The 19,544-nt window shown below is 53.2% G+C and overlaps 1 protein-coding gene across 1 annotated transcript in view; it reads right to left on the bottom strand.

The window, feature by feature from the left end:
- The window catches only part of LOC123878297 (zinc finger and BTB domain-containing protein 49-like), a 38,778-nt gene continuing 19,234 nt past the window's right edge, over positions 1–19,544 (bottom strand). The window contains exons 4-6 of the mRNA XM_045925443.1: positions 680–823; positions 449–592; positions 1–241 (exon numbers count right to left, since the gene is read on the bottom strand). Coding sequence (XP_045781399.1) covers positions 55–241; positions 449–592; positions 680–823 — 475 coding nt within the window. The 3' untranslated portion in view covers positions 1–54. The remainder of the gene's footprint in view (positions 242–448; positions 593–679; positions 824–19,544) is intronic.

Here is a 19,544-nt window from a genome sequence, read left to right on the forward strand (position 1 = left end):
AATCTTTAATTAAGTACAGTTACATAAATGATTTCTATTTTTTAATATCATTAGCTAAACATAATTGCTGCGCAAGTGCCGCGCCGCGTCGGCCGCATCAGGCGCGAGCGAGTCGCCGGTAGCTCCGACGCGAACACGGCCGGGCCGCTGCGCAGGTATAGCGATGCTGTGCTGCTTCAGAAGGTGCTTCTTCCAGTGGCAGCGACGCGTGAACGCACTGTGACAGACTTCGCATTCGAAGCTGAAAAAAAAAAAACTTTGAGCCCCTGTAATTTTAAAACTACATATTTTTAGAAAAATCTACAACACCACAGGCACAGATATTAGTTTCTAGAATATGTCTGCAAACTTTCATGGGCTTTGGTTGCTTAATATTCAAATGAGATTGGGGCTACGATTGTATGGGGTAAGTGACGGAGAGAGGCCTGTAGTAGCGCGTCACAGGTACCGTTTGATGTCGCTGTGCGAGTCGACGTGCCGGCGGAGGTGCGTCCGGTCGTAGAACATCTTGCCGCAGATGTGGCACGCGTGGCGCAGCACGCGCTCGTGCACGATGCGCACGTGGTCGCGCAGGTTCGACACGGTGTAGTAGCTGTTGCTTAATATTCAAATGAGATTGGGGCTACGATTGTATGGGGTAAGTGAGGGAGAGAGGCCTGTAGTAGCGCGTCACAGGTACCGTTTGATGTCGCTGTGCGAGTCGACGTGCCGGCGGAGGTGCGTCCGGTCGTAGAACATCTTGCCGCAGATGTGGCACGCGTAGCGCAGCACGCGCTCGTGCACGATGCGCACGTGGTCGCGCAGGTTCGACACGGTGTAGTAGCTGTTGGGGCATTGCGAGCATTGGTACTTCTTTGTTCCTGTAACCAATTTTGGACTTGCCTTTAGAAATCTATTAAAAATATGCTCCTGAGAAAAGCATATTATACTATCGAAGATTATGTAAATGATAAAAAAGCGTGGATTTGACCTGCAATTCGCTCCAGCAATGCGCAGGACTCCAATTGCTTTTATACATGGCATAATATTGTATATCAAATCTTTGAAAAGAGCAACCGCCGAGTTTCTTGCTGGTTCTTCTCGGTAGGAAAGGCATTCCGAACCAGTGGTAGATGCTTTTGGCGATTCAAAAGAACTTGTAAAAGTCTAATTAAATAAAAATATTTCGAATTTGAATTGTTGAATGAATAAGTAAGAGATTGCACAGCGATTTTTTTAGCGTTCCCTACGTCAAAAGGAAAAATGGAACCCTTATAGGATCACTTTGTTGTCTGTCTGTATGTCCGTCCGTCCGTCCGTCGTGTCTGTCAAGAAACCTATAGGGTAGATACCCGTTGACCTAGAATTATGAAAGGCAGGTAGGTAGGTTGGCACAAGTACAGGAATAAATCCGAAAACCGTAAATTTGTGGTTACATTATTTTAAAAAAAATTAAATGTGTTTCAATTTTCAAGGTAAGATAACTATACCAAGTGGGGTGTCATATGAAAGGGCTTTATTTTTGTGTACTTATAATAGTTTTTTAGTTATCGTGCAAAGTGTTGGAAAAAATAACCGAGTACGGAACCCACAGTGCGCGAGTCTGACTCGCACTTGGCCAGTTTTTTACTTGAGACAGCTACAGTACCGCTTACCGGTGTGTATGAGCAGATGTTTGACCAGGTCCCACCTGTAGCTGGTGCGGTAGTCGCAGTGCTCGCAGAAGAAGGAGGGCGGCAGGTGGTACCGGATGTGCGAGGAGTACGCGCCGAGGCTCGCGAACAGCTTGCCGCACACCTGGAGTGAATCACTTCAGACAGCTACAGTACCGCTTACCGGTGTGTATGAGCAGATGTTTGACCAGGTCCCACCTGTAGCTGGTGCGGTAGTCGCAGTGCTCGCAGAAGAAGGAGGGCGGCAGGTGGTACCGGATGTGCGAGGAGTACGCGCCGAGGCTCGCGAACAGCTTGCCGCATACCTGGAGTGAATCACTTCAGACAGCTACAGTACCGCTTACCGGTGTGTATGAGCAGATGTTTGACCAGGTCCCACCTGTAGCTGGTGCGGTAGTCGCAGTGCTCGCAGAAGAAGGAGGGCGGCAGGTGGTACCGGATGTGCGAGGAGTACGCGCCGAGGCTCGCGAACAGCTTGCCGCATACCTGGAGTGAATCACTTCAGACAGCTACAGTACCGCTTACCGGTGTGTATGAGCAGATGTTTGACCAGGTCCCACCTGTAGCTGGTGCGGTAGTCGCAGTGCTCGCAGAAGAAGGAGGGCGGCAGGTGGTACCGGATGTGCGAGGAGTACGCGCCGAGGCTCGCGAACAGCTTGCCGCATACCTGGAGTGAATCACTTCAGACAGCTACAGTACCGCTTACCGGTGTGTATGAGCAGATGTTTGACCAGGTCCCACCTGTAGCTGGTGCGGTAGTCGCAGTGCTCGCAGAAGAAGGAGGGCGGCAGGTGGTACCGGATGTGCGAGGAGTACGCGCCGAGGCTCGCGAACAGCTTGCCGCATACCTGGAGTGAATCACTTGAGACAGCTACAGTACCGCTTACCGGTGTGTATGAGCAGATGTTTGACCAGGTCCCACCTGTAGCTGGTGCGGTAGTCGCAGTGCTCGCAGAAGAAGGAGGGCGGCAGGTGGTACCGGATGTGCGAGGAGTACGCGCCGAGGCTCGCGAACAGCTTGCCGCACACCTGGAGTGAATCACTTCAGACAGCTACAGTACCGCTTACCGGTGTGTATGAGCAGATGTTTGACCAGGTCCCACCTGTAGCTGGTGCGGTAGTCGCAGTGCTCGCAGAAGAAGGAGGGCGGCAGGTGGTACCGGATGTGCGAGGAGTACGCGCCGAGGCTCGCGAACAGCTTGCCGCATACCTGGAGTGAATCACTTCAGACAGCTACAGTACCGCTTACCGGTGTGTATGAGCAGATGTTTGACCAGGTCCCACCTGTAGCTGGTGCGGTAGTCGCAGTGCTCGCAGAAGAAGGAGGGCGGCAGGTGGTACCGGATGTGCGAGGAGTACGCGCCGAGGCTCGCGAACAGCTTGCCGCATACCTGGAGTGAATCACTTCAGACAGCTACAGTACCGCTTACCGGTGTGTATGAGCAGATGTTTGACCAGGTCCCACCTGTAGCTGGTGCGGTAGTCGCAGTGCTCGCAGAAGAAGGAGGGCGGCAGGTGGTACCGGATGTGCGAGGAGTACGCGCCGAGGCTCGCGAACAGCTTGCCGCATACCTGGAGTGAATCACTTCAGACAGCTACAGTACCGCTTACCGGTGTGTATGAGCAGATGTTTGACCAGGTCCCACCTGTAGCTGGTGCGGTAGTCGCAGTGCTCGCAGAAGAAGGAGGGCGGCAGGTGGTACCGGATGTGCGAGGAGTACGCGCCGAGGCTCGCGAACAGCTTGCCGCATACCTGGAGTGAATCACTTGAGACAGCTACAGTACCGCTTACCGGTGTGTATGAGCAGATGTTTGACCAGGTCCCACCTGTAGCTGGTGCGGTAGTCGCAGTGCTCGCAGAAGAAGGAGGGCGGCAGGTGGTACCGGATGTGCGAGGAGTACGCGCCGAGGCTCGCGAACAGCTTGCCGCATACCTGGAGTGAATCACTTCAGACAGCTACAGTACCGCTTACCGGTGTGTATGAGCAGATGTTTGACCAGGTCCCACCTGTAGCTGGTGCGGTAGTCGCAGTGCTCGCAGAAGAAGGAGGGCGGCAGGTGGTACCGGATGTGCGAGGAGTACGCGCCGAGGCTCGCGAACAGCTTGCCGCATACCTGGAGTGAATCACTTCAGACAGCTACAGTACCGCTTACCGGTGTGTATGAGCAGATGTTTGACCAGGTCCCACCTGTAGCTGGTGCGGTAGTCGCAGTGCTCGCAGAAGAAGGAGGGCGGCAGGTGGTACCGGATGTGCGAGGAGTACGCGCCGAGGCTCGCGAACAGCTTGCCGCATACCTGGAGTGAATCACTTCAGACAGCTACAGTACCGCTTACCGGTGTGTATGAGCAGATGTTTGACCAGGTCCCACCTGTAGCTGGTGCGGTAGTCGCAGTGCTCGCAGAAGAAGGAGGGCGGCAGGTGGTACCGGATGTGCGAGGAGTACGCGCCGAGGCTCGCGAACAGCTTGCCGCATACCTGGAGTGAATCACTTCAGACAGCTACAGTACCGCTTACCGGTGTGTATGAGCAGATGTTTGACCAGGTCCCACCTGTAGCTGGTGCGGTAGTCGCAGTGCTCGCAGAAGAAGGAGGGCGGCAGGTGGTACCGGATGTGCGAGGAGTACGCGCCGAGGCTCGCGAACAGCTTGCCGCATACCTGGAGTGAATCACTTCAGACAGCTACAGTACCGCTTACCGGTGTGTATGAGCAGATGTTTGACCAGGTCCCACCTGTAGCTGGTGCGGTAGTCGCAGTGCTCGCAGAAGAAGGAGGGCGGCAGGTGGTACCGGATGTGCGAGGAGTACGCGCCGAGGCTCGCGAACAGCTTGCCGCATACCTGGAGTGAATCACTTCAGACAGCTACAGTACCGCTTACCGGTGTGTATGAGCAGATGTTTGACCAGGTCCCACCTGTAGTTGGTGCGGTAGTCGCAGTGCTCGCAGAAGAAGGAGGGCGGCAGGTGGTACCGGATGTGCGAGGAGTACGCGCCGAGGCTCGCGAACAGCTTGCCGCATACCTGGAGTGAATCACTTCAGACAGCTACAGTACCGCTTACCGGTGTGTATGAGCAGATGTTTGACCAGGTCCCACCTGTAGCTGGTGCGGTAGTCGCAGTGCTCGCAGAAGAAGGAGGGCGGCAGGTGGTACCGGATGTGCGAGGAGTACGCGCCGAGGCTCGCGAACAGCTTGCCGCATACCTGGAGTGAATCACTTGAGACAGCTACAGTACCGCTTACCGGTGTGTATGAGCAGATGTTTGACCAGGTCCCACCTGTAGCTGGTGCGGTAGTCGCAGTGCTCGCAGAAGAAGGAGGGCGGCAGGTGGTACCGGATGTGCGAGGAGTACGCGCCGAGGCTCGCGAACAGCTTGCCGCATACCTGGAGTGAATCACTTCAGACAGCTACAGTACCGCTTACCGGTGTGTATGAGCAGATGTTTGACCAGGTCCCACCTGTAGCTGGTGCGGTAGTCGCAGTGCTCGCAGAAGAAGGAGGGCGGCAGGTGGTACCGGATGTGCGAGGAGTACGCGCCGAGGCTCGCGAACAGCTTGCCGCATACCTGGAGTGAATCACTTCAGACAGCTACAGTACCGCTTACCGGTGTGTATGAGCAGATGTTTGACCAGGTCCCACCTGTAGCTGGTGCGGTAGTCGCAGTGCTCGCAGAAGAAGGAGGGCGGCAGGTGGTACCGGATGTGCGAGGAGTACGCGCCGAGGCTCGCGAACAGCTTGCCGCATACCTGGAGTGAATCACTTCAGACAGCTACAGTACCGCTTACCGGTGTGTATGAGCAGATGTTTGACCAGGTCCCACCTGTAGCTGGTGCGGTAGTCGCAGTGCTCGCAGAAGAAGGAGGGCGGCAGGTGGTACCGGATGTGCGAGGAGTACGCGCCGAGGCTCGCGAACAGCTTGCCGCATACCTGGAGTGAATCACTTCAGACAGCTACAGTACCGCTTACCGGTGTGTATGAGCAGATGTTTGACCAGGTCCCACCTGTAGCTGGTGCGGTAGTCGCAGTGCTCGCAGAAGAAGGAGGGCGGCAGGTGGTACCGGATGTGCGAGGAGTACGCGCCGAGGCTCGCGAACAGCTTGCCGCATACCTGGAGTGAATCACTTCAGACAGCTACAGTACCGCTTACCGGTGTGTATGAGCAGATGTTTGACCAGGTCCCACCTGTAGCTGGTGCGGTAGTCGCAGTGCTCGCAGAAGAAGGAGGGCGGCAGGTGGTACCGGATGTGCGAGGAGTACGCGCCGAGGCTCGCGAACAGCTTGCCGCATACCTGGAGTGAATCACTTCAGACAGCTACAGTACCGCTTACCGGTGTGTATGAGCAGATGTTTGACCAGGTCCCACCTGTAGCTGGTGCGGTAGTCGCAGTGCTCGCAGAAGAAGGAGGGCGGCAGGTGGTACCGGATGTGCGAGGAGTACGCGCCGAGGCTCGCGAACAGCTTGCCGCATACCTGGAGTGAATCACTTCAGACAGCTACAGTACCGCTTACCGGTGTGTATGAGCAGATGTTTGACCAGGTCCCACCTGTAGCTGGTGCGGTAGTCGCAGTGCTCGCAGAAGAAGGAGGGCGGCAGGTGGTACCGGATGTGCGAGGAGTACGCGCCGAGGCTCGCGAACAGCTTGCCGCATACCTGGAGTGAATCACTTCAGACAGCTACAGTACCGCTTACCGGTGTGTATGAGCAGATGTTTGACCAGGTCCCACCTGTAGCTGGTGCGGTAGTCGCAGTGCTCGCAGAAGAAGGAGGGCGGCAGGTGGTACCGGATGTGCGAGGAGTACGCGCCGAGGCTCGCGAACAGCTTGCCGCATACCTGGAGTGAATCACTTCAGACAGCTACAGTACCGCTTACCGGTGTGTATGAGCAGATGTTTGACCAGGTCCCACCTGTAGCTGGTGCGGTAGTCGCAGTGCTCGCAGAAGAAGGAGGGCGGCAGGTGGTACCGGATGTGCGAGGAGTACGCGCCGAGGCTCGCGAACAGCTTGCCGCATACCTGGAGTGAATCACTTCAGACAGCTACAGTACCGCTTACCGGTGTGTATGAGCAGATGTTTGACCAGGTCCCACCTGTAGCTGGTGCGGTAGTCGCAGTGCTCGCAGAAGAAGGAGGGCGGCAGGTGGTACCGGATGTGCGAGGAGTACGCGCCGAGGCTCGCGAACAGCTTGCCGCATACCTGGAGTGAATCACTTCAGACAGCTACAGTACCGCTTACCGGTGTGTATGAGCAGATGTTTGACCAGGTCCCACCTGTAGCTGGTGCGGTAGTCGCAGTGCTCGCAGAAGAAGGAGGGCGGCAGGTGGTACCGGATGTGCGAGGAGTACGCGCCGAGGCTCGCGAACAGCTTGCCGCATACCTGGAGTGAATCACTTCAGACAGCTACAGTACCGCTTACCGGTGTGTATGAGCAGATGTTTGACCAGGTCCCACCTGTAGCTGGTGCGGTAGTCGCAGTGCTCGCAGAAGAAGGAGGGCGGCAGGTGGTACCGGATGTGCGAGGAGTACGCGCCGAGGCTCGCGAACAGCTTGCCGCATACCTGGAGTGAATCACTTCAGACAGCTACAGTACCGCTTACCGGTGTGTATGAGCAGATGTTTGACCAGGTCCCACCTGTAGCTGGTGCGGTAGTCGCAGTGCTCGCAGAAGAAGGAGGGCGGCAGGTGGTACCGGATGTGCGAGGAGTACGCGCCGAGGCTCGCGAACAGCTTGCCGCATACCTGGAGTGAATCACTTCAGACAGCTACAGTACCGCTTACCGGTGTGTATGAGCAGATGTTTGACCAGGTCCCACCTGTAGCTGGTGCGGTAGTCGCAGTGCTCGCAGAAGAAGGAGGGCGGCAGGTGGTACCGGATGTGCGAGGAGTACGCGCCGAGGCTCGCGAACAGCTTGCCGCATACCTGGAGTGAATCACTTCAGACAGCTACAGTACCGCTTACCGGTGTGTATGAGCAGATGTTTGACCAGGTCCCACCTGTAGCTGGTGCGGTAGTCGCAGTGCTCGCAGAAGAAGGAGGGCGGCAGGTGGTACCGGATGTGCGAGGAGTACGCGCCGAGGCTCGCGAACAGCTTGCCGCATACCTGGAGTGAATCACTTCAGACAGCTACAGTACCGCTTACCGGTGTGTATGAGCAGATGTTTGACCAGGTCCCACCTGTAGCTGGTGCGGTAGTCGCAGTGCTCGCAGAAGAAGGAGGGCGGCAGGTGGTACCGGATGTGCGAGGAGTACGCGCCGAGGCTCGCGAACAGCTTGCCGCATACCTGGAGTGAATCACTTCAGACAGCTACAGTACCGCTTACCGGTGTGTATGAGCAGATGTTTGACCAGGTCCCACCTGTAGCTGGTGCGGTAGTCGCAGTGCTCGCAGAAGAAGGAGGGCGGCAGGTGGTACCGGATGTGCGAGGAGTACGCGCCGAGGCTCGCGAACAGCTTGCCGCATACCTGGAGTGAATCACTTCAGACAGCTACAGTACCGCTTACCGGTGTGTATGAGCAGATGTTTGACCAGGTCCCACCTGTAGCTGGTGCGGTAGTCGCAGTGCTCGCAGAAGAAGGAGGGCGGCAGGTGGTACCGGATGTGCGAGGAGTACGCGCCGAGGCTCGCGAACAGCTTGCCGCATACCTGGAGTGAATCACTTGAGACAGCTACAGTACCGCTTACCGGTGTGTATGAGCAGATGTTTGACCAGGTCCCACCTGTAGCTGGTGCGGTAGTCGCAGTGCTCGCAGAAGAAGGAGGGCGGCAGGTGGTACCGGATGTGCGAGGAGTACGCGCCGAGGCTCGCGAACAGCTTGCCGCATACCTGGAGTGAATCACTTCAGACAGCTACAGTACCGCTTACCGGTGTGTATGAGCAGATGTTTGACCAGGTCCCACCTGTAGCTGGTGCGGTAGTCGCAGTGCTCGCAGAAGAAGGAGGGCGGCAGGTGGTACCGGATGTGCGAGGAGTACGCGCCGAGGCTCGCGAACAGCTTGCCGCATACCTGGAGTGAATCACTTGAGACAGCTACAGTACCGCTTACCGGTGTGTATGAGCAGATGTTTGACCAGGTCCCACCTGTAGCTGGTGCGGTAGTCGCAGTGCTCGCAGAAGAAGGAGGGCGGCAGGTGGTACCGGATGTGCGAGGAGTACGCGCCGAGGCTCGCGAACAGCTTGCCGCATACCTGGAGTGAATCACTTGAGACAGCTACAGTACCGCTTACCGGTGTGTATGAGCAGATGTTTGACCAGGTCCCACCTGTAGCTGGTGCGGTAGTCGCAGTGCTCGCAGAAGAAGGAGGGCGGCAGGTGGTACCGGATGTGCGAGGAGTACGCGCCGAGGCTCGCGAACAGCTTGCCGCATACCTGGAGTGAATCACTTCAGACAGCTACAGTACCGCTTACCGGTGTGTATGAGCAGATGTTTGACCAGGTCCCACCTGTAGCTGGTGCGGTAGTCGCAGTGCTCGCAGAAGAAGGAGGGCGGCAGGTGGTACCGGATGTGCGAGGAGTACGCGCCGAGGCTCGCGAACAGCTTGCCGCATACCTGGAGTGAATCACTTGAGACAGCTACAGTACCGCTTACCGGTGTGTATGAGCAGATGTTTGACCAGGTCCCACCTGTAGCTGGTGCGGTAGTCGCAGTGCTCGCAGAAGAAGGAGGGCGGCAGGTGGTACCGGATGTGCGAGGAGTACGCGCCGAGGCTCGCGAACAGCTTGCCGCATACCTGGAGTGAATCACTTGAGACAGCTACAGTACCGCTTACCGGTGTGTATGAGCAGATGTTTGACCAGGTCCCACCTGTAGCTGGTGCGGTAGTCGCAGTGCTCGCAGAAGAAGGAGGGCGGCAGGTGGTACCGGATGTGCGAGGAGTACGCGCCGAGGCTCGCGAACAGCTTGCCGCATACCTGGAGTGAATCACTTCAGACAGCTACAGTACCGCTTACCGGTGTGTATGAGCAGATGTTTGACCAGGTCCCACCTGTAGCTGGTGCGGTAGTCGCAGTGCTCGCAGAAGAAGGAGGGCGGCAGGTGGTACCGGATGTGCGAGGAGTACGCGCCGAGGCTCGCGAACAGCTTGCCGCATACCTGGAGTGAATCACTTGAGACAGCTACAGTACCGCTTACCGGTGTGTATGAGCAGATGTTTGACCAGGTCCCACCTGTAGCTGGTGCGGTAGTCGCAGTGCTCGCAGAAGAAGGAGGGCGGCAGGTGGTACCGGATGTGCGAGGAGTACGCGCCGAGGCTCGCGAACAGCTTGCCGCATACCTGGAGTGAATCACTTGAGACAGCTACAGTACCGCTTACCGGTGTGTATGAGCAGATGTTTGACCAGGTCCCACCTGTAGCTGGTGCGGTAGTCGCAGTGCTCGCAGAAGAAGGAGGGCGGCAGGTGGTACCGGATGTGCGAGGAGTACGCGCCGAGGCTCGCGAACAGCTTGCCGCATACCTGGAGTGAATCACTTCAGACAGCTACAGTACCGCTTACCGGTGTGTATGAGCAGATGTTTGACCAGGTCCCACCTGTAGCTGGTGCGGTAGTCGCAGTGCTCGCAGAAGAAGGAGGGCGGCAGGTGGTACCGGATGTGCGAGGAGTACGCGCCGAGGCTCGCGAACAGCTTGCCGCATACCTGGAGTGAATCACTTCAGACAGCTACAGTACCGCTTACCGGTGTGTATGAGCAGATGTTTGACCAGGTCCCACCTGTAGCTGGTGCGGTAGTCGCAGTGCTCGCAGAAGAAGGAGGGCGGCAGGTGGTACCGGATGTGCGAGGAGTACGCGCCGAGGCTCGCGAACAGCTTGCCGCATACCTGGAGTGAATCACTTCAGACAGCTACAGTACCGCTTACCGGTGTGTATGAGCAGATGTTTGACCAGGTCCCACCTGTAGCTGGTGCGGTAGTCGCAGTGCTCGCAGAAGAAGGAGGGCGGCAGGTGGTACCGGATGTGCGAGGAGTACGCGCCGAGGCTCGCGAACAGCTTGCCGCATACCTGGAGTGAATCACTTCAGACAGCTACAGTACCGCTTACCGGTGTGTATGAGCAGATGTTTGACCAGGTCCCACCTGTAGCTGGTGCGGTAGTCGCAGTGCTCGCAGAAGAAGGAGGGCGGCAGGTGGTACCGGATGTGCGAGGAGTACGCGCCGAGGCTCGCGAACAGCTTGCCGCATACCTGGAGTGAATCACTTCAGACAGCTACAGTACCGCTTACCGGTGTGTATGAGCAGATGTTTGACCAGGTCCCACCTGTAGCTGGTGCGGTAGTCGCAGTGCTCGCAGAAGAAGGAGGGCGGCAGGTGGTACCGGATGTGCGAGGAGTACGCGCCGAGGCTCGCGAACAGCTTGCCGCATACCTGGAGTGAATCACTTCAGACAGCTACAGTACCGCTTACCGGTGTGTATGAGCAGATGTTTGACCAGGTCCCACCTGTAGCTGGTGCGGTAGTCGCAGTGCTCGCAGAAGAAGGAGGGCGGCAGGTGGTACCGGATGTGCGAGGAGTACGCGCCGAGGCTCGCGAACAGCTTGCCGCATACCTGGAGTGAATCACTTCAGACAGCTACAGTACCGCTTACCGGTGTGTATGAGCAGATGTTTGACCAGGTCCCACCTGTAGCTGGTGCGGTAGTCGCAGTGCTCGCAGAAGAAGGAGGGCGGCAGGTGGTACCGGATGTGCGAGGAGTACGCGCCGAGGCTCGCGAACAGCTTGCCGCATACCTGGAGTGAATCACTTCAGACAGCTACAGTACCGCTTACCGGTGTGTATGAGCAGATGTTTGACCAGGTCCCACCTGTAGCTGGTGCGGTAGTCGCAGTGCTCGCAGAAGAAGGAGGGCGGCAGGTGGTACCGGATGTGCGAGGAGTACGCGCCGAGGCTCGCGAACAGCTTGCCGCATACCTGGAGTGAATCACTTCAGACAGCTACAGTACCGCTTACCGGTGTGTATGAGCAGATGTTTGACCAGGTCCCACCTGTAGCTGGTGCGGTAGTCGCAGTGCTCGCAGAAGAAGGAGGGCGGCAGGTGGTACCGGATGTGCGAGGAGTACGCGCCGAGGCTCGCGAACAGCTTGCCGCATACCTGGAGTGAATCACTTCAGACAGCTACAGTACCGCTTACCGGTGTGTATGAGCAGATGTTTGACCAGGTCCCACCTGTAGCTGGTGCGGTAGTCGCAGTGCTCGCAGAAGAAGGAGGGCGGCAGGTGGTACCGGATGTGCGAGGAGTACGCGCCGAGGCTCGCGAACAGCTTGCCGCATACCTGGAGTGAATCACTTGAGACAGCTACAGTACCGCTTACCGGTGTGTATGAGCAGATGTTTGACCAGGTCCCACCTGTAGCTGGTGCGGTAGTCGCAGTGCTCGCAGAAGAAGGAGGGCGGCAGGTGGTACCGGATGTGCGAGGAGTACGCGCCGAGGCTCGCGAACAGCTTGCCGCATACCTGGAGTGAATCACTTCAGACAGCTACAGTACCGCTTACCGGTGTGTATGAGCAGATGTTTGACCAGGTCCCACCTGTAGCTGGTGCGGTAGTCGCAGTGCTCGCAGAAGAAGGAGGGCGGCAGGTGGTACCGGATGTGCGAGGAGTACGCGCCGAGGCTCGCGAACAGCTTGCCGCATACCTGGAGTGAATCACTTCAGACAGCTACAGTACCGCTTACCGGTGTGTATGAGCAGATGTTTGACCAGGTCCCACCTGTAGCTGGTGCGGTAGTCGCAGTGCTCGCAGAAGAAGGAGGGCGGCAGGTGGTACCGGATGTGCGAGGAGTACGCGCCGAGGCTCGCGAACAGCTTGCCGCATACCTGGAGTGAATCACTTCAGACAGCTACAGTACCGCTTACCGGTGTGTATGAGCAGATGTTTGACCAGGTCCCACCTGTAGCTGGTGCGGTAGTCGCAGTGCTCGCAGAAGAAGGAGGGCGGCAGGTGGTACCGGATGTGCGAGGAGTACGCGCCGAGGCTCGCGAACAGCTTGCCGCATACCTGGAGTGAATCACTTCAGACAGCTACAGTACCGCTTACCGGTGTGTATGAGCAGATGTTTGACCAGGTCCCACCTGTAGCTGGTGCGGTAGTCGCAGTGCTCGCAGAAGAAGGAGGGTGGCAGGTGGTACCGGATGTGCGAGGAGTACGCGCCGAGGCTCGCGAACAGCTTGCCGCATACCTGGAGTGAATCACTTCAGACAGCTACAGTACCGCTTACCGGTGTGTATGAGCAGATGTTTGACCAGGTCCCACCTGTAGCTGGTGCGGTAGTCGCAGTGCTCGCAGAAGAAGGAGGGCGGCAGGTGGTACCGGATGTGCGAGGAGTACGCGCCGAGGCTCGCGAACAGCTTGCCGCATACCTGGAGTGAATCACTTCAGACAGCTACAGTACCGCTTACCGGTGTGTATGAGCAGATGTTTGACCAGGTCCCACCTGTAGCTGGTGCGGTAGTCGCAGTGCTCGCAGAAGAAGGAGGGCGGCAGGTGGTACCGGATGTGCGAGGAGTACGCGCCGAGGCTCGCGAACAGCTTGCCGCATACCTGGAGTGAATCACTTCAGACAGCTACAGTACCGCTTACCGGTGTGTATGAGCAGATGTTTGACCAGGTCCCACCTGTAGCTGGTGCGGTAGTCGCAGTGCTCGCAGAAGAAGGAGGGCGGCAGGTGGTACCGGATGTGCGAGGAGTACGCGCCGAGGCTCGCGAACAGCTTGCCGCATACCTGGAGTGAATCACTTCAGACAGCTACAGTACCGCTTACCGGTGTGTATGAGCAGATGTTTGACCAGGTCCCACCTGTAGCTGGTGCGGTAGTCGCAGTGCTCGCAGAAGAAGGAGGGCGGCAGGTGGTACCGGATGTGCGAGGAGTACGCGCCGAGGCTCGCGAACAGCTTGCCGCATACCTGGAGTGAATCACTTCAGACAGCTACAGTACCGCTTACCGGTGTGTATGAGCAGATGTTTGACCAGGTCCCACCTGTAGCTGGTGCGGTAGTCGCAGTGCTCGCAGAAGAAGGAGGGCGGCAGGTGGTACCGGATGTGCGAGGAGTACGCGCCGAGGCTCGCGAACAGCTTGCCGCATACCTGGAGTGAATCACTTCAGACAGCTACAGTACCGCTTACCGGTGTGTATGAGCAGATGTTTGACCAGGTCCCACCTGTAGCTGGTGCGGTAGTCGCAGTGCTCGCAGAAGAAGGAGGGCGGCAGGTGGTACCGGATGTGCGAGGAGTACGCGCCGAGGCTCGCGAACAGCTTGCCGCATACCTGGAGTGAATCACTTCAGACAGCTACAGTACCGCTTACCGGTGTGTATGAGCAGATGTTTGACCAGGTCCCACCTGTAGCTGGTGCGGTAGTCGCAGTGCTCGCAGAAGAAGGAGGGCGGCAGGTGGTACCGGATGTGCGAGGAGTACGCGCCGAGGCTCGCGAACAGCTTGCCGCATACCTGGAGTGAATCACTTCAGACAGCTACAGTACCGCTTACCGGTGTGTATGAGCAGATGTTTGACCAGGTCCCACCTGTAGCTGGTGCGGTAGTCGCAGTGCTCGCAGAAGAAGGAGGGCGGCAGGTGGTACCGGATGTGCGAGGAGTACGCGCCGAGGCTCGCGAACAGCTTGCCGCATACCTGGAGTGAATCACTTCAGACAGCTACAGTACCGCTTACCGGTGTGTATGAGCAGATGTTTGACCAGGTCCCACCTGTAGCTGGTGCGGTAGTCGCAGTGCTCGCAGAAGAAGGAGGGCGGCAGGTGGTACCGGATGTGCGAGGAGTACGCGCCGAGGCTCGCGAACAGCTTGCCGCATACCTGGAGTGAATCACTTCAGACAGCTACAGTACCGCTTACCGGTGTGTATGAGCAGATGTTTGACCAGGTCCCACCTGTAGCTGGTGCGGTAGTCGCAGTGCTCGCAGAAGAAGGAGGGCGGCAGGTGGTACCGGATGTGCGAGGAGTACGCGCCGAGGCTCGCGAACAGCTTGCCGCATACCTGGAGTGAATCACTTCAGACAGCTACAGTACCGCTTACCGGTGTGTATGAGCAGATGTTTGACCAGGTCCCACCTGTAGCTGGTGCGGTAGTCGCAGTGCTCGCAGAAGAAGGAGGGCGGCAGGTGGTACCGGATGTGCGAGGAGTACGCGCCGAGGCTCGCGAACAGCTTGCCGCATACCTGGAGTGAATCACTTCAGACAGCTACAGTACCGCTTACCGGTGTGTATGAGCAGATGTTTGACCAGGTCCCACCTGTAGCTGGTGCGGTAGTCGCAGTGCTCGCAGAAGAAGGAGGGCGGCAGGTGGTACCGGATGTGCGAGGAGTACGCGCCGAGGCTCGCGAACAGCTTGCCGCATACCTGGAGTGAATCACTTCAGACAGCTACAGTACCGCTTACCGGTGTGTATGAGCAGATGTTTGACCAGGTCCCACCTGTAGCTGGTGCGGTAGTCGCAGTGCTCGCAGAAGAAGGAGGGCGGCAGGTGGTACCGGATGTGCGAGGAGTACGCGCCGAGGCTCGCGAACAGCTTGCCGCATACCTGGAGTGAATCACTTCAGACAGCTACAGTACCGCTTACCGGTGTGTATGAGCAGATGTTTGACCAGGTCCCACCTGTAGCTGGTGCGGTAGTCGCAGTGCTCGCAGAAGAAGGAGGGCGGCAGGTGGTACCGGATGTGCGAGGAGTACGCGCCGAGGCTCGCGAACAGCTTGCCGCATACCTGGAGTGAATCACTTCAGACAGCTACAGTACCGCTTACCGGTGTGTATGAGCAGATGTTTGACCAGGTCCCACCTGTAGCTGGTGCGGTAGTCGCAGTGCTCGCAGAAGAAGGAGGGCGGCAGGTGGTACCGGATGTGCGAGGAGTACGCGCCGAGGCTCGCGAACAGCTTGCCGCATACCTGGAGTGAATCACTTCAGACAGCTACAGTACCGCTTACCGGTGTGTATGAGCAGATGTTTGACCAGGTCCCACCTGTAGCTGGTGCGGTAGTCGCAGTGCTCGCAGAAGAAGGAGGGCGGCAGGTGGTACCGGAGTAGTGTTGAATTGGGGATCCTGTATCAAAATCCATGGGGATTTTGGATCACTCTCGCTAACGCTCGTTCGCTACGCTCACCGTGATACAAAATCCCCATGAATTTTGATACAGGATCCCCAATGTAGGCTACTGTCCACAACAACACATTAAATAAATGGAGTATTCCTAAATCCAAGCAACAATTAATCACTATCAACAGTGAGACAAAATCCTCAATGACTAGTTATTGCGGATCCTATATCATACGCCCGCACCGCACAGTGGATGATATAATACGATGAGTTCGACGAGACTGCGGCATTCATAAGAAATGCGAACGAGCCCATATGCATGATAATTTTACGTCTAAAAGTTTGCTCTCGCATAGTTAACCATTTGATTTGTTGCGCTCAAATTATTTTTGTATATTGATCGTGTTTCTGCTTGATCCGGCATTGCTGTATTCATTAGTATGAATTTCGATCGATTGATTCGAGGCTTGCGCATACTTATAATAGGTTGGATAAAGGTAGACTCTTTAAATGTTTATAGCTCATCAGAAATATATTCGTATTACATTAACGATTGCTTTTCCACATATCGGACATAACATTTTATCCAACGATAAAGCACATTTAGTACACGTTATAGCATGACCACATGGTATATAACACGCAGCTACTTCTTCTACAAGACAAATTTTGCAGCAAAGTGTTTCTTTAATATTTTCAACACATAATATGTTTCTGTCTGCAAAAGAACTTATTATATTGTTATTTACAAATTGTTCAGATACTTTTGATGCACCACAAACATCTTTGCTATCACTTTGTAGGTATGTTTCACCCTTCACAAGTAAAACATAGGGACAGGACGGAAACCAGCGTGCGTGCTCCGACCATGGATGATCTTCGATGCCCCAGTCTTTGAGCCTGCCATCACAAAAGTAACAAATCACGCGATCACTATCTCCTGTATAAAAAAAACCAGCATCAGCCATTTCTTGAGGTTTTTGATTTAAATCTTGAGGCCAGGTATCAAAACTTCGCAATCTTGCGATTTGAGTTGCATAGCGAGGATATTTAGGATATATTAACTCCATTCTGATCTACAAACAATGAATTTTGGATAAAGATTTATTAGTAAAAATATATTATAGCAGATTTCTAGTAAGGTGTGCAAGCTTATCATACATTATTATTTATCGAAAATTAATTCTTTAATGATGAATTTAGACACATTTCCCGCTATTTAAATATATTTCGATTGTTATAAATACTTTGATAAATAGAGATTAATGGACGAAAAAAATACGTACAATGCGTACTAATATAATAAATTCACTGATGCCCCCACGACTTCATCTGCATGGATTTAGGTTTTTAAATCCTGCGGGAACTCTATGATTTTCCGAGATAAAAAGTTGTCTATATCTCTCCAGTTCTTTTACTATACCCACGAAAAATCATGTCGATTCGTTGCTCCGTTGCGACGTGATTGAAGGACGAACCAATAAACAAACAAACAGACACACTTTAGCATTTATAATAAGTATGATTAGTGATGCAAAAAGGCGTCTGTCTAAACTAAAGACTAACGGCTGAATCTTGCCGAAATTTGATACACAGACAATTCACATCTTGGAGACGGATCCAGGATATTTTTTGACGTCGAAAATTAAAGGATTTCCACTCAAGTTTTAAATCAAATTCGCAAGGAAGAAGATTGAAGCATCAAATAGGAGCAAATATTATTAGACCTTTCACAAATTTTATACCTACCTATGGAAAGTAGTAAAATGTATAACCTTTTAACATTTTAACTATCGCGAGTCCGACGCATACCATTCCTTTTACGGTTAGATCTCAATTCACTGCGTAACTATAAACAACAGCGTCTTCCATGCTTCAAAATCGAACACCTATAGCTGATGCGGCAATAATTTATACGTAAGACAGTGTTCATACGAATGTATAAATCTAGTCTGATTACTTTCGCAAATATAAGTTTTATGTTGTGATGATTTAGTGTTTAAAGTTACATGCGCAAATGTTTAAATCTAATTTATTTCAATCCATTTCGTTTATTATGAAAGAGGTTTTAGAATTCGAGCGTATAAATAGGTCGATCCTAAGCGTCACCATTCCTTTCTTTCCGAGTTTTGGATACGACGACAACAACAGTCGAAATAAAGTATGTAAGTATTTTTATTTTATATGTTTATTTTTGAATTAAGCAACTAGGTACCTATTGAATTTTTATTTGGAGTTTTCATGTTGATAGTTACTTAAATTGTTTTTCAGGGCCTCTTCATCTTTCATCAATCCATTTGACGAAGACGAAGACCCCATCGCTTTGGTGCAGCCCCCATCAACATCGAAGTCTCTTAAGAAGAAACGTGAGGTGAAGCGGAAGAAGACGATCAAGAAAAAGGAGGTGACTTCTTCTGCTCCGAAGAATCCGTTCGAATCGAGCGGATCGGAATCTGAACCCGAAACGTCTCCAAATACACCTACGAGTCCATCTGTTAAGCGGAGGAGGTTTATTACCGAATCTGAGGTGAGTTGTCTTATTTATATTTTATTGGATTAAAGCTTTTAAAAGACTTCCCAATAAGAATGTTGTTAGGCAATTGGTCTGTATATAAATTTATGAATATAGTTTGTTAAAGTTATTATTTTGTTAGGGATCATATCCGAAGGGTACCAGTGGGATCCTATTACTAAGCTACCGCTGTCCGCCCGGACGTCTGTCTGTCAGCGGGCTTTATCTCATGAACCATAATAGGTAGAGAGTTGAAATTATCGCAGATGATACTAAATTGAATATTTTTCAATTTCAGGATGAATCTACTAGCAAGCCAGTGCGCGCTGCGAAATTGAGAAGTTTTCTCAGTCGGCGCGTTGCGTCGGGGTATACATCCCAATCAGACCCATCGAAGAAAGGCAGCTACTACTTCGAGCTGCGCGTCTACAACTCTGAAGAAGTGGAGAAACTCGCGAACAATGAGCGTTGGAAGCATGCCATCTGCACACTAAAACTTGCAACTGATTTAAATTCGGTGGTATGGAAGTCCCTCACCAAATTAATTGATGATAGTAAGGCTGAACTAAAAAATATTCAGCCCATTTTATACCCTGCAAATGAAAATAATTTCTAAGATAAATTTTGTAAATTAAATTTTGTAAATCTTAGAAATTATTTTCATAAATAAATTCAAAAAATATTTCATCTGCAACATATTGTATATAATAAGTATGACAATTAAATTACTATCTTTATGTTTGTGCCTGTAAATATTTTTTAACGTGTTTTTTTTACAGAAATTACAAAGCCTAAACCATACAAAGCCTAGACCATACAAAGCCTAGATCATACAAAGCCTAGACCATACAAAACCTAGACCATACAAAGCCTAGACCATATGAAACTAGAAATATAAAAACTAGAACCATATGAAACTAGAACCATATAAAATTAAATTAACGTGTTTTTTTTACAGAAATTACAAAGCCTAAACCATACAAAGCCTAGACCATACAAAGCCTAGATCATACAAAGCCTAGACCATACAAAACCTAGACCATACAAAGCCTAGACCATATGAAACTAGAAACATAAAAACTAGAACCATATGAAACTAGAACCATATAAAATTAAATAAAAATGTCTAAATGTTCATATCGAAAGATTTGAAGTTGGGATATTAATAACGTGATACTTACAGCCCTTATACTCTTACTAAGTCTGCACATTGTCTGAAAATAACTAGATTACTTTATTTTAATACAGTCATCTCATAACTATCCAAAATTTAAAATCTAGAACTGAGAAACTAGAACCATACAAACTAGATACTTGACATGTTTGAATGTTGATATCGAAACATCGCATT

The sequence above is a fragment of the Maniola jurtina genome, chromosome 26, assembly GCF_905333055.1.
Source record: "Maniola jurtina chromosome 26, ilManJurt1.1, whole genome shotgun sequence".
In the NCBI taxonomy this organism is placed as follows: domain Eukaryota; kingdom Metazoa; phylum Arthropoda; class Insecta; order Lepidoptera; family Nymphalidae; genus Maniola; species Maniola jurtina.